We start from the raw sequence: 15,305 nt of genomic DNA, 5'->3' as shown, positions 1-15,305 counted from the left end.
TCGGGATATAAGTCTGATGCGAAAATGCATGTAGCTCAGTTCCCTTTTGTCGGGCTTGATAATCACATCGCACGATCCGCAATAACATCGGCTCGCAAGCGACGACGGACGAGTAAGAAAATCAAAGCGGTTGGGAAAAAAAGAACGAGTACAAAAGCGCAGAGAAATAAAAAGAAGAAGAAAAGTCGTACGGTTGTGAAAAAAAGACTTAAGACGTCTGCGAAACAACGTAAAATCGGTAAAAAACGTACCGTATCCGATATATTTTCTTAAGCGGTTATATTCGGAGCATTCTAATTTAACGACGGTGGCGAGCGACGGACGACAGCGAGCAATTTGCGATAAAGAAATATGTCTTTTCTTCACACGCATTCGAGCGAGTGTTTAAAGAGCGAACTAGATCTCTTCTCTCTACCACCTACGCAAACTAGCATCGAAAATTCGCAATGGATTCATTACAAACCCGTGACCTCTCTCTCGGACGACTCACCGATAGAATTCGTCATCCCCGGACACGGAGAAGAATATTTAGATCTCACGCACACCATGCTGAGTCTTCGTCTACGTGTAGAAACAAACGCCGATTCCGCGAGACAGGCTTCAGGAACAAGCGCCGAAAGAATAGCCGTAGGCCCTGTAAATCATTTGCTTCATTCTATCTTCAATCAAATCGACGTGTATTCAATCAAAAGCTCGTGTCGCCTCCAAACAACGCTTACGCGTACCGAGCGTACATAGAGGCGTTGTTAAATTATTCTTCACCCGCAAAAACTTCCCATCTAACTTCCTGTCTATGGGACATGGATGCACCCGGACACATGGACGATCTGTTGGAAACAAATCCCGGCAATCCCGCTCTCGCGAGACGCGCTCGTTACATTTCTGGAGGAAAGGCGTTAGATCTCGTAGGACATCTCCATTGCGACGTTTTCAATCAAGACAAATTTTTAATTAACGGTGTAGAAGTACGGTTGAGATTCGTTCGTTCGAAAGATTCGTTCTGTCTCATGGAAAGTAGCGGAACATCGAAAATTCACATTCTCGACGCTACCTTGCTCGTTAGAAGGGCGAAAATAAGCTCGGGTTTGTTACTCGCGCATGCTAGAATGATGAGTAAAGTTACAGCCAAGTATCCGCTCACGAGAGTCGAGGTTAAAACATTCACGATTCATAGCGGCGTTATGGGTGAATCGTTAGATAATGTAATACTCGGTCAATTACCGAAGCGAGTAATAGTCGGTTTCGTTAGTAATAAAGCATTTAACGGTGACAGAAAATTAAATCCGTTTAATTTCAAGAACTACGGAATAAATTTCTTCTCGCTGTACGTCGATGGCACGCAAATCCCCAGTAGGCCTTTGCAACCAGCTTTCTCCGAGGAGGAACCGCTTTACATCGAAGCTTATCAAACGCTTTTCTCGGGAACAGGTATTCATTTTTTGAACGAGGGAAATTCTATAAGCAGAGACGACTATTTTAAAGGGTATACTTTATTCGCTTTTGATCTTACTCCCGATCTATCCGCTAATTGCGCTGGACATTGGAATCTCGTCAAACATGGTAGTTTACGATTAGAAGTGCGATTCGTAAGAGCACTTTCCGAGACGATTAATTGTATTATCTATGCCGAATTCGATAATGTCATAGAAATCGACTCGTCTCGTCAGGTCATCGTCGATTTTTCGGGGTAAATTTTTTATAGACGCTTAAAATTGTTCCCCCTCTACTTCGCTCAAAACTCCGACATCAGTGCGCAACGTTTCGAAAAATATTAAGTTTCGTTGGAGACACGCTCGGCGTCGTTGTTTTACATAGAGCCTCGCGTCGAATCACATAAGTTTTTTCGTAAGATGGATATAATCGTCGATATTCAGGGTTTCCGCGATGCGAAGAAAAAGTTTATCCCTAAGGAGGTTGCTATTGTAGCGATTGACGCTCCAATCGTCGATCATTGGATTATGATACCGACGCATTCGTTTGCCGAATTACCTGAAAAAATAAGACAAGAAAACAACTGGCTCACGCGAAATCATCACGGCATTGAATGGTTCGATGGCGAAACTAATCCGAAATATTTTACATCGCAACTGCGGCAAATTACAAGATGCGTGCGTCACATTTATGTTAGAGGAAACGAGAAAGCGAGTTATTTGAGGAATCTACTTTCTAGAAATATATATAATTTGGAAGGCATCTCACCGGCATTCAAAAATCTGACGGTAGAAGAAGAGTGCGGACATCACGGATTTCGAAAATTCGGAATCTTTCATTGTGCATTACGCAACGCTTACAAATTAAAAAGCTGGATTGTTGCGCAAAATAATTTCAGCAGCGACGGAGACAGCATTACTCGAACGACTTGCAGTTCTCCCGAAATTTTGATAGTAAGCGACGACGACGACGACGATGAAAATGAAAATATTAAAGCACAATCAAATAATAAAATAGAGAAGAAAAATCTGCAAAAAATCGAACGTGCGGCTATTAACCGCCCCGCGCAAACAGAAAATCCGCTAGCTGTACAACCCGAAAACAAGCCACCAAAAGAAATTATTCAAATAATACCGCTTGTTCGCTCGTCTTCGCTGCAAACAAATGGACTCTCGCGAAATTCTGCAAGCATTGCGTCAGCTAGATGTCAAACATGTGGGAGTCTATCCTGCCGACAGATTGCCGATGGCGTGGACGAGGTCGACGGCCATCGTCGCTAATACGGACAATCATAATCGCCCTGGAGAACACTGGATCGCTTTCTTCCTCGACGAAGACGGTACAGGGACATACTTCGATAGCTACGGAATACCGCCCTTGTATCCGGGTTTTTTCCTACGTCTCCGGCGAAATTCCAACATTTATCGATGGAATACCGAACAACTACAAGGGCTTTTCTCTCAAACCTGCGGACTCTACAGTTGTGTATTTTTATATTATATGTGCAGCGGTTACGATCTCGATGGATTTCTTAGTCTTTTTTCCGAAAATTGCAAATATAACAATCATTTAATCGTAGAATTATTTCATAAAATTTTTCTTCGCGAAAAAAAACATGAAAAATATAATGTTAATTAATAGCGTGTTTAATTGTAAGAAGATATAAAAAAAATTTTTGCGAAGTACTACGAATTGTATGCGGGTATATTAATAAATGTGAAAATTTTTTATCTTAATTCGTGTTTAATACTTTTAACTTTTCCCTTCTTCCTTTATAACACCCCCGCCTCGCGTTCAATCATTCGCATGTTCATCTTTTTACCTCTGTAGTGCAATGTAGTCTAATTATAATAATTATAATAATTATAATAATTATTGTCTCCTACTGAGATGCTTTGTCTCTTTTTCCGAGTGCGTCATGAACCGTTCGAGCGGAGGGGGCTTGTTTCGATATTCCATAGCGGGCCCCGAGACGGAGTGGGGAGGTAAGGATTGTTTCCTCGAGACATATGGTATACCGCCGGCTACCCTCCGAAAGTCGGTAGGTGGGGGGGTTCGTTCTGCCAAGACGTAGCGAGAGCGACTAAGAGCTAGGTAACGGGAATTTGACTCGGAACCCTATACAGGTGGGCCAGGGCTGGAGTGGGAGGAGGATTGCTTCTTCGAGTCTAGTACCGCGGAGGTAGGGAAATAAAAATTTGATAAAACGGCGACACAGCCGGCGTCGACCAATCGCAGCTCTGGGCCACTATGGTGCGAGCCAATCAAACTCTGGACCACTATGGTGCAAGCCAATCAAACTCTGGGCCACTATGGTGCAAGCCAATCAAAATCGAGACTTCGGGAGGTGGGGCATTGTTTCCACCAATCAGAACGCCTCCCTCCACTTCACCTGGCCACGCCCACGGCGCCAGGGGCCGAGTGGTGGGGGTTTGTTTTGACGCACCATAGTGGCCCATATCTACTTATAAAATTCTGCATAACATTACTTAAAGAAAAATAAAGACAATCCATTTAACATCAAATTAGCCTAATTTTTAACGATTCGCAAATGAATCATTAATATCACGAAGAGAATTCTTAGTTTGACATGCACAAAAATGTTTCTCATGTCATATTTTGAATAAAAATCCGTTTCAAATCATTTAAGAAATTTATCCAGAATTAGATTTCTTGTTTATGTTTAAAAAACTTAATTATTTCAGCCCGAATAACTAATGAATTTTATATATTTTCCGACGAGGATCTATTTTATTTATTAATTTATAATTTGAATATTTAATTTCAAAATCAATTAATTTTAATTTGTCATAAGTTAAGCAACTCAGGCTTATTTATTAATTCAGACTTATTTGTTGTTTCGAACTTAGATTTATTTGTTAAGGTATGTCGTTTTATAAAAAGAGGAAAGGGATTCTCTCTAGTGGATAATAAGATTTGTTTAATTTAGAAATTAATCCTTTTAACTTGAACCACCTCTTTCAGGTATCTCATTTAAAATTAAATAATAAATTTAAAATTTATGTATTTAACTGTAGCCAATGTCAGCGACAATTAAAGTTATAGCTATTGGCAGCGACAACTAAATTTTAAATGAATTAATAATTTATTTAATTAAATTCTAAAATTAATAATTATTAATTAATGTAAATTAATTTACTTAATTAAATGTTAAAAAGGATTAATTTCCGATACTGGATTTAATTATTTTTAATACCGGAAATAAATGAAATTATTATATTATATAAAATACTTTTAATTCCTATACAATACCGGTATTATAATTATGTAAAATATTTTTAATACCTACAATACCAGAAATAAATAAAATTATAATATTCTTTCGAATGTGTCAAAATGATACAATAACTGATGTTATGATTAAGTCTGTCATGCTAATTGTCTCGCTTATTTATAACAAGTAGTACGTATAGTAAAAATCCCTCCATTGTTTTCTTTGAAATTTTTAAGCAGGAGGTGATTCTTGTCCATGGTGAAATATAATAAATATTTCGCAACGATGGTATCTCGCGACAAGTAATCAATATATTGATTCGTCGATTGGAATGCGCTTTTATGTTTTATTAAATTTAAAGATTTTAAATTTTGAAAGATTTAGTTTGAAAAAGTATACAGAGGTTATACCCGATAATTTGTATCGTAAGTTGACATAAACATGGATATTTCGTGTTCCAAGTAAGAAAATAGAGACTTGTATAACTGTTTTCGGCCGGTGGAAAAACATAAAAACTTTTCTAATATAAAGTTCGTCCATCACAGCCTGGATGGATTTCGTTCTTTATATGATACCGAGCACGTAAAATCATTTGTTATCTCGTATGTGTGTTAGTATATGTTATCCTTCCGAAAATAATTAGATAACGATAAAATCAGATTTATCCTCCATAATTATCTCAGAGAGATTAGACATTTTATTATCATAAGCTTTTGAAGCATAAATTATAAAAATCTTAAATTATAAAAAAGTTATACAAATTTTAAATATATTATTGTATTTAATGCTAATTTTACGTTTTGAATATCTCGCATTTCCTGTTTTCGGAGGCACGCGATACAGTACTGTATTTTCAAGAAGAATATGTGCATTTTAGGGCCATTCGATTTAATCCCTGTTTCTCACACTTTGACACTCGGTTACCTGGAGCTAATTAAGTTCGGCGTAACAGTCGATTGAAAAGTTGGACGGCTCCGCGATAAATTTAATCAAAGATACGAGTATGCACGGTGGTCTCCTAACTGGATGAAGGACCTGGCAAAGTTTTCCACCAAGGTTTTTCCACCGGCGCAAAATGGCATGCGGTTATGAGCGATGGAATGGTGGGCGATGAGTGCACTTTTTCACTCGCTGGAGGGACGAAAAGTTTCACAGATATCGAATAAGTGCTCGCAGAGTGAAAATAGCAAAAAAAAATTGCAAAGAAAACATCGGCTCCTCCGAATCCTATCCGCGGGGCGCTAAACGTTCTGCCAGAGCGTAAGCGCGAATGAGGAATTTTGCACATTTATGTAATTCCGCGTCGCGCTCTTGCGTTTGCTCTATTTCTTTTTTTTCCCCACACTGACTATATACGTATTGCTCAACACTTTTTTTTGCAAAATCGTTATATATATATAAAATAGTTAAAACTACGGAAATAAGACTTACTTCCAGGCATCGAAGATAATGACGCGCCGAAGAGACGAATAGAGACAACTTAACATCTCCGAAGACAAAGATCGACTCGTCTTTAACGGATAAATGTGACTTATATATAAACGGTAAAGAGAGTCAAATAATGTACAAATGTACACACACGCAAAGTCGCAGACCTATTTGTTATGATAGAAACTGTGTTAAATTTTTGGCAAGTTGTTGACAATGTTTAAATAAATTTCTGGTAAACGTTCAGTATCCGTTTGCAAATTGAGACCATTTTTTTGCCTTTTGATATATAGCATTTCGGAGATCAATCTTTTACTCAAATATGGTTCCCGGTCCAAAACCTGAACGCCATCCCAATCAAAAGTATGATCAAAACCAACCCTGTGATTCGTGATGACGGATTGAGAATTAGTGTTATGTCTAATGTGACTGCGATGTTCGTTGATTCTGGTACGCAGTTGTCTGCAAGTTTGTCCAACGTAGGACGCATCGCAATCCATGCAGTTCAATTTGTATATGACATTCAAAGAATTGGAGGTAGGGAGAGGATCCTTATGAGCCCTGATGAAGTTTTTCATTTTATTGATACTATAATATGAGAGTCGAACATCCAAATCCTTGACGATATGTTTAAAGCGCCCGGAAATTGCAGGCACATATGGTATCGTGAAATAAGTAATGTTATCATTTGTGTTTATGACCTGGGTATTATTCACTAAGGAATTTGATTTGAAAAGGTGTTTCTTAAGGCGGTCAACACATGTGTGGAAAATAAAATTTAAAGGGTATCCATTGCTTAAGAGGATGTTGATAGCCAATTTAATATTTTTATAATGGAAAACAGGGTGAGACAAGCGGAAAACTTTGTCTATTAAACCAATTACTGTGCCTCTTTTTTGGCAAAGAGGATGTTGAGATAAGAAGTGCAGGTATCTACCGGAAAAGGTATCTTTACGGTACCAGTCAAAAATTATAAAATTATTGTCGGAAATTAAAGTCACATCTAAAAAGTTAATTTTATTGTCTTCAGCAATTTCCATTGTGAATTGTAGACGAGGATGGAAAGAATTGAAAGTGTCAAGAGTGTCTTTAAAAAAGGAAGGAGGAACGGCTAACAGAACATCATCTACATACCTTAAATAAAAGGGGGGAGTAAATTTTAAGGAAAGAAGCGCTTTGTTTTCCAAATCCTGCAACACTATGTCAGCTACAATAGGAGACAAGGGGGAGCCCATCGGCGTGCCAAAGGATTGCTTGTAAGTGATATTGTTAAAGGTGAAAAAGGATGAATCCAATACAAACTTAACTGCTAAAAGGAATTCATTGCATGGTATGTCACAATTTGGCGAGATATTATTCCATCTGGAGGAAACGCTGTCAATAATCAAATCTGTTGGCACGTTGGTAAAAAGAGAAATTACATCCAGCGAAACTAATCTGAAATTGTTGTCGAGGTATGTATTAGACAGTTTTTTAACCACATCACAACTGTTGGAGACATGACTGTGAGAAACCGGAAAACTCTTAATCATGATCTTATGCAAATATGTGGCTAAAAAATACAAAGGACTGTTTATGGATGAAACAATTACTCTAAATGGACAATTCGGTTTGTGGATTTTGGGTAAACCGTAAGCTCTTGGTAAAATACGATCACTGTAATAAAGTGCCTTGTAAGTGGAAGCTGAGATGAAATTCGACTTCCTCCATCTCGTTAAAATTTCACGTAAACTGTTTGTTAACTTCTTGACAGGGCTTCTTCCAACCACCATGTACGTGTCAGTGTCCATCAAAAGATTTTCGACTTCTCTAACATATTTGTCTTTGTCTAAAGCAACTGTGACATTACCTTTGTCTGCACGAGTCAAAATTAGGTTTTTGTTGCTATTAAGAAACTTTTTCGTAGCCAATGTAAGTCTATTCAGAGTCTCATCAAATTCATCTCTGTTAACTGAGTAAGAAGGTAAATTGTTGATAGTGTTTAACGATCGATTCCGAATAGCTGATTGACTGACCGCAGGAAGCTTTCTTATGTTATTTTCAAAACTCTTGATGAACTCCATTGTTAGCATGTCATTGTTATGTGTAGGAAGACTGAAATTCTCGCCCAGCTGTAACAAGGATTGTATATTCTTCGGGATGGTAATGGACGATAAATTAACAAACCATTTTTTGTTAATGTCACAAAGGGAATAGTGGTTGTTGATAAACGACCCAGAATCAATTTTGATCTCAATAATGTCATCGGAATGAAGGGCCGGCTCTGGAGGCTCAAAGGAGAACTTCATATTATTTAGGTTTCCAAAATTTCCAGACGTAGAAGAAAAACTACAAAAATAATGTATGGAATCTAACTTTTGGAGAAAGGCATTACGCCTAGATCGTAGGGAGGCAAATTTCTTGATGAGTCTATCTCGTTGATTGCAAAAAAAGGAAATCAATGGTCCCGTTTGTTTTGAAAAGAAAGAATTGCAAACGGACACAGGAACGCGAGAATACATAGCCTTAGAAATTTTATAAATCTGAGTGTGCGCGAATCTAGATAAAGAAAAAAAGTCATTAATTTCAATACGTAATAGTCTTTTTGTAAACGCATGTTTGAAGTGTTTAAATTTATTAACAGATCTAGGATGTGTGAAATTTTTAAACGTCTTAAAGCAGTTATCTATATGTGGCGGAGTGACATTATACATAATACAATTACGCAAAAACTCAATCTTGACCTTACAGTTAATAATTAATTTCTGATATTTAATCCATTTCTTAAAAGACAAGACCGCTTCATCACCAAACGTAAATTTAATACTATTGAAGAACGAGTAGGAACGCATTATTGCAGCCAGCGTTTAAATTACAAAAAATAATAAAAAGTATAAGACTCGAAATATAAAATTAAACAAAACGGTTATAATGGCAATACGAGTCGAGTGTCGATGTTATAACACATTTATTTATAATACAATCAAATAAATAATAATATTAAACAAATAAAGAGAGGATAGCGAACGTTTCGACCCTATTTTTGGGTCATCTTCTCAGCGCGAAAATATATAATAAAAGATAATATAAAGTAATATCGTTCTTTTTTGGAATACACACGGCGTCATGTTGTATTAATTTCAAGATAGCCTCCGGCGATTCCGTGCGTATATTTGGCGACGTTAATAGCCTCGAAGGTTTGTTTGCCATAGTGGCACTATGATAATATTCATTCGCACTCTTCGGGATACAAGCTCATCTTATATTATCTCGGGTCGGTGTCATCATCTGGAGTCATCATTAATGTCATTCGTCATTTGATTACGCTCGCGCGGAATCCTTTAGGTCAAGGTAATATCGCAATCACGTATGACCATTTGAGAAACGCGAATCTATTAATCTCGTATCGATCGACATACTCCGCGCAATATTGGGTTACGTGACGTTCCTGAATAGAGTCAATGCTATCCTATTAAACAATGTCAACTAATCGATAGCCTAATGACGCGTAAAGTCCTGCCGCAAATATTAAGACTGCAAAACGCAACAATTTGTATTTACGTGACGCGTTGCGTTATTATCAAAGCGATCGATAATTCGTCAACGAGAACGACTTAATTCACTATGAAGTCTATAAACGAAAAAATAAATTTTTTATTTTCTGTAAATACAAAGCACATCATTGCATATAAAAATTTCAACAAAAATCGCGGTACTCTGTTTCGAACAGAAACCTGTTATCGGTTCACTTAATGGAGAATAGAATTGATTCAAGCGCACAATCAGTTATCAAAAATCAGTTTTAAACATTTTTATACAGATTTTTGTCAATAAAAAATAAATTGTGTACAGGTCATTCAAATGCCAATATTTAAAAAAGATGACTTAATAAAGTATGCCAAAAAAACCCTCCGTTGAAGGAAATTTAATATTGCTAATTGGTTTCTTCGTTGCTGCACAACAAATGTCCATTAAAGTTGCATCGTTTAAAAAGGATATATAATAGAACAAGTTTCACATGTTTTGTTTATTTCCGTTTCTACAAACAAAGGCATTGATCAATGGCGGTGTACGTTTCTGTATATTTCAACACTTTTGTATTTCATGAGATTGCGATATTATATTTTCAAAAGTGTTCGCCAACCGAGATAAATTGCCGCGATAAGCTCTCTTTCGATCGTTCGTGAATGAAAAGGATCCCCGAGGACATCAGTAAGGGCGACACGCACAACAATATATCGCCGTAAAAATTCAAGCACTTGAAGTATTTTCTCATGAGAAGCACGAGCATAATCATCGCAGTGGCAAAGTACGCAACGCAAAGTATAAAGCGTCGTCTACAATGGCCGTAGCATAAGGTTGTAAGGCCGTAGTCGTAAGAAATTGACCAATCCCAGTTGAAGTTCAGGAGAATAATCAACTGTGATTGGTCAATTTCTTACGACTACGGCCTTACAACCTCATGCTACGGCCATTGTAGACGACGCATAAAAGACTCGTCATTTACCGCACGTGTGATAAAACTTAATTTGCTCGTAGACAAGATGATGCAAAATTAAAAATTTAAACGTTAAGCTCTAATGATATTCAGTCACTTGCGAAAAAAGAGTTTATCTTTTACATTCTGAAGCATTACGATAATTTAGTGCAATGATAATTCTGCTTTAAAATAGATGTAGTTAATAAATCTCATGATTTAAAATTTCTCTCTCCTTTTCCTTTTTTTTATCTTAATATTTTTTCTTTTCTCATTTAGCTTCCACATTATTTATACTTTGCTCCATCGTATAATGCAATTGAAAAATAACGCATAATTCATTCGCTATTTTGCGAGTAATTATTAGACTGTAATAATGAACCGTTAATTGATTAATTTTCTTCCTCAGCTGATGAAGCAAGTCATCCCATCGATTTTTCACCGGATTACGAATCTCAAGATAAAAATCGCGATCGATACATCAGAATACGAACATACGGCGCGCGTCCACGTTAATTTGTGATCAAGCTCTCGTCTGTCGACGTGTCTTCCTAGTAATTGACAATTTCGCGTTCTAGCGTAGGCAGTAATTAAGCTGCCACGTGTGTAGCCGGCATGTCGATTTTTTCGTTTGCAGCCAGGGATCTCCGACCGATCCCAGCTAGGACGAGCTAGGATCCCAGCCGTCCGATATCGCTTTTTTTTTCTCTTATCCTGGAGAAACGCGACAATTAGTTTTTGAATTGGTTCTCGCTATAGCCTGGAGTTTAGAGAGACAAAGGACACAAGTAGAGAGAGGCACATGGGGAAAAAAATACAAGCAGGAACGCGAAAAAAAAATACTTTCTCATAAATGACCTATACTTGACACAAAAATTTAACGAATTATCTCTTAATTAAATTTGTCAATCTCTTATACATGTATAGTTATAATATAAAAATTACTTTATTCTAAAAATATGTAAAATTAGCATTTACAACATTCAAGATTATCGTGCTCACGAATGCGAAAAAATATCTTCACGTCCCTTTTTGAAAAAGAGTTATGTATACGCGTGATATCTATTAATCTGTGCATAGCATAAGAAGGGGATGTTATGACCCGCCTTCTGCTCGGGGCGTCTATTTAGAAAACACGCGAAACGCCGATGGATCGATGCTGGAACCAAGATTATACAACCGAATTATCTCGTGCAGCTGTTTGATGCGCGCAGCGAAGTGTGATTACGTGCAGTATCTATCTTCACTCCCGTTGATTCTATAACGCCGATTAGTCGGCCATGACACGCGTCGAAGGGGTGCGAGCCGGTCGCGAATCGACAGAAACACTCGTCCATCTATATCGGCAACATATAGGGTGGTGTAGGGTCCACTTCGTGAATCCTACATCGACGGGAATTAAATATCCAGCTGGCTGTGCGGATGCATTCGCGTATAAATATTTCGACGAGAGGAGATATCGATTTCGAGCGACGAGAATTTTCACATCACGCGCGCGTGACACCTTTTTTCCCCGTTATTTTAGCGATTTTTTGGAAAAATTCGATATCCACCGAACTCTACGAATCCGATTACACGCTTTTTTTTTTGCAATTCCCTCATGCTGCGTACGAATTACCAGAAGCGAAATTCATATTCATCATTCAACAAAATCTATGTGATTTGTTGATTCTCTTCTCTTTGTGTCAATTATGTTAGTCTTTAAAAAAAATCCTGAAATTGCAAATTCAATAATTGCAAATTGAATAATTGCATTAATTGTGACACAACGAAGTAAACAAGGATATAATATTTTTATATATTACAGATCAATATACAGGGTGATTCTGAATAACTTTATGTTTTTGCAAAAACATAATCTTGACCGAATTCTAAGACGATTTTTCTTTTGGCAAAATTTCGTGCAAAGCATAGTTTTTGAATTATTAAAGGAAGTAGTTAACGTATGACGGGTCGAATACAAGAGGCAGGCAAGGGTGGCGTGATTCACCGTCAGACGCGGGCGCTCACGCGCGGCGCCTTCGGCGATCAGCTGGTCGCTATACTATGCACGGACATACATGCGAATACATACATTCTCTCTCACTCTCTCTCTCTCTCTCTCTCTCTCTCTCTCTCTCTCTCTCTCTCTCTCATTCGCTCACTTACCCGTGTTTTTTTTTTCTTTTTTTTTTACGAGGGGAAAATGCATTTTATGCATACTCACCGGTCGGTCCGGTGAGTTATGTGGGACTCGAGTACCAAGTCGAATTACCAACTCGGTACTCCCTACCCACTAAAAACCCCTCTCTTTTCACGAATTTCCTTTGACACACTGTCCCTCTGACTTCCCGAGATCTGTTTTCACATAACGTCAAAAAATAGTTATTATTACCTTGTTCGATGACTTTTGATGTATTGCTGTAATTGCTTGAAGGAGAAATGAATTTTCCGATAGATCGTACGTTCTCAAATTTAACGTAGATATCACGTTGCAAAAGACAAGATATCCACACTAAATTATTAACTGAAAGTTTTTCTTCTTTCATGAACTGTATTCTTTTATAAACTTTAACGTAATCACATTTATTTACTCACTCGATGAGACGAGAAATTTACTAATGACTCTATCACTAATCACTATTAATCACTGTCGAATAATAACTGTTGGCGATTAAAAATCACTCGATGAAAGAAACACGCGCGGACACGTTACTACACGACGCGACGACGCGACAATGCGACGGTAATTATTCGGCGACTGCAAGCAGTTTTTGTCATGGTAGGTTGCGGTAGGTTAATGTACTACTGGCGCTATCGAACGCGATCATGTGTTCGATTGAAGAATGCGGTAAACATAATAAACATTTAACATATTAGTATTATTATTATCATGAATGTGTGTGATATCCATACATCGTATGATATCTATTTAAAAATTAATTAGATTAAATAAGTGTTTTTAAAATATTTATTACTTTTACTATTATCTTAAATAAATATTTAATATTAATATTTTATATGATAATAGTAAAAGTAATAAATATTTTAAAAACACTTATTTAATCTAATTAATCTTTAAATAGATATACGATGTATGGATATCACACACCTTCATGATAATAATAATATTAATATGTTAAATGTTTATTATGTTTACCGCATTCTTCAATCGAACACATGATTGCGTTCGATTGCGCCAGTAGTACCTTAACCTACCGCAACCTACCATGACAAAAAACTGCTTGCAATCGCCGAGTAATTATCGTCGCATTGTCGCGTCGTCGCGTCGTGTAGTAACGTGTCCGCGCGTGTTTCTTTCATCGAGTGATTTTTAATCGCTAACAGTTATTATTCGACAGTAATTAATAGTGATTAGTGAGAGTCATTAGTAAATTTCTCGTCTCATCGAGTGAGTAAATAAATGTGATTACGTTAAAGTTTATACAAGAATACAGTTCATGAAAGGAGAAAAACTTTCAGTTAATAATTTAGTGTGGATTTCTTGTCTTTTGCAACGTGATATCTACGTTAAATTTGAGAACGTACGATCTATCGGAAAATTTCTCCTTCAAGCAATTACAGCAATACATCAAAAGTCATCGAACAAGGTAATAATAACTACTTTTTGACGTTATGTGAAAACAGATCTCGGGAAGTCAGAGGGACAGTGTGTCAAAGGAAATTCGTGAAAAGAGAGGGGTTTTTAGTGGGTAGGGAGTACCGAGTTGGTAATTCGACTTGGTACTCGAGTCCCACATAACTCACTGGATCGACCGGTGGGTATGCATAAAATGCATTTTCCCCTCTCTCGTAAAAAAAAAAAAAAAAAAAAAAAAACAGGTGAGTGAGCGAATGAGCGAGAGAGGGGGGGAGAGAGAGAGAGAAAGAGAGAGACAGACAGACAGACAGACAGAGAGAGAATGTATGTGTTCGCATGTGTGTATGTATGTGTATAGCGACCAGCTGATCGCAGCAGGCGCCCCGCGTAAGCACCCGCGTCTGACGGTGAATCGCGTCACCCTTGCCTGCTTCTTGTATTCGACCCGTCATACGTTAACTACTTCCTTTAATAATTCAAAAACTAAGCTTCGGACGAAATTTTGCCAAAGGAAAAATCGTCTTAGAATTCGGTCAAGATTATGTTTTTGCAAAAGCATAAAGTTATTTAGAATCACCCTGTATATTTGTGATGACGATTAAAAGATTCAATTAATTTACCTCTTAATTAAATTATATTAAATAGATAAAATTATTTAGAGTACACAAAATAAATAATTGTATAAGAAAAAAGAATAAAAGAATCAAAAATAAAAAAATAAAATAACATATTCTCCTAAACCGAAGCAAATCGTCGATTTCATCGATAATCAGTGTTTTATTGGTCTTCAGTAAAACACTCGTACTTTGCTTGTCCGTCTTATGTTTCTCTGACAGTAAGATTTCACTGAAAAACAAATAATAATGGTACATTTTTACACATTATAGTTTTTCCTATTTATCTGCAATAAAACACATAACTAGTATATTATATTTATTCTTAAGATGTGAAACTTACGAAAAGTGAAAAAGATTCTTGTTAAACTCAGATATTTTTAACCATACATACATATATATATATATATATATATATATATATATATATATATATACAGGGCGATCCTGAAAAACGTTATGTCTTTAAAATGACGTATTCCTGACACCATTCTAAGACAATTTTTCCTTTACCAAAATTTGATTTGAAGCGTAGTTTTTGAATTATGAGCAAAAATAGTT

General features: G+C 36.8%; 1 protein-coding gene across 1 annotated transcript; it reads left to right on the top strand.

Moving 5' to 3' along the window:
• The first annotated feature begins 1,850 nt into the window (after window positions 1-1,850).
• Window positions 1,851-2,986, top strand: LOC145970210 (uncharacterized). Its single transcript, XM_083096764.1, has one exon. It carries the CDS (start codon window positions 1,851-1,853, stop codon window positions 2,709-2,711), a length of 861 nt encoding a protein of 286 aa, XP_082952890.1. The 3' UTR covers window positions 2,712-2,986.
• Window positions 2,987-15,305: the final 12,319 nt, after the last annotated feature.

This window comes from Camponotus vicinus, unplaced genomic scaffold (genome assembly GCF_025532165.1).
Source record: "Camponotus vicinus isolate PSW18456_S1 unplaced genomic scaffold, iyCamVici1.0 SCAF_4, whole genome shotgun sequence".
In the NCBI taxonomy this organism is placed as follows: domain Eukaryota; kingdom Metazoa; phylum Arthropoda; class Insecta; order Hymenoptera; family Formicidae; genus Camponotus; species Camponotus vicinus.
This window is presented reverse-complemented; position numbering and strand designations above follow the sequence as displayed.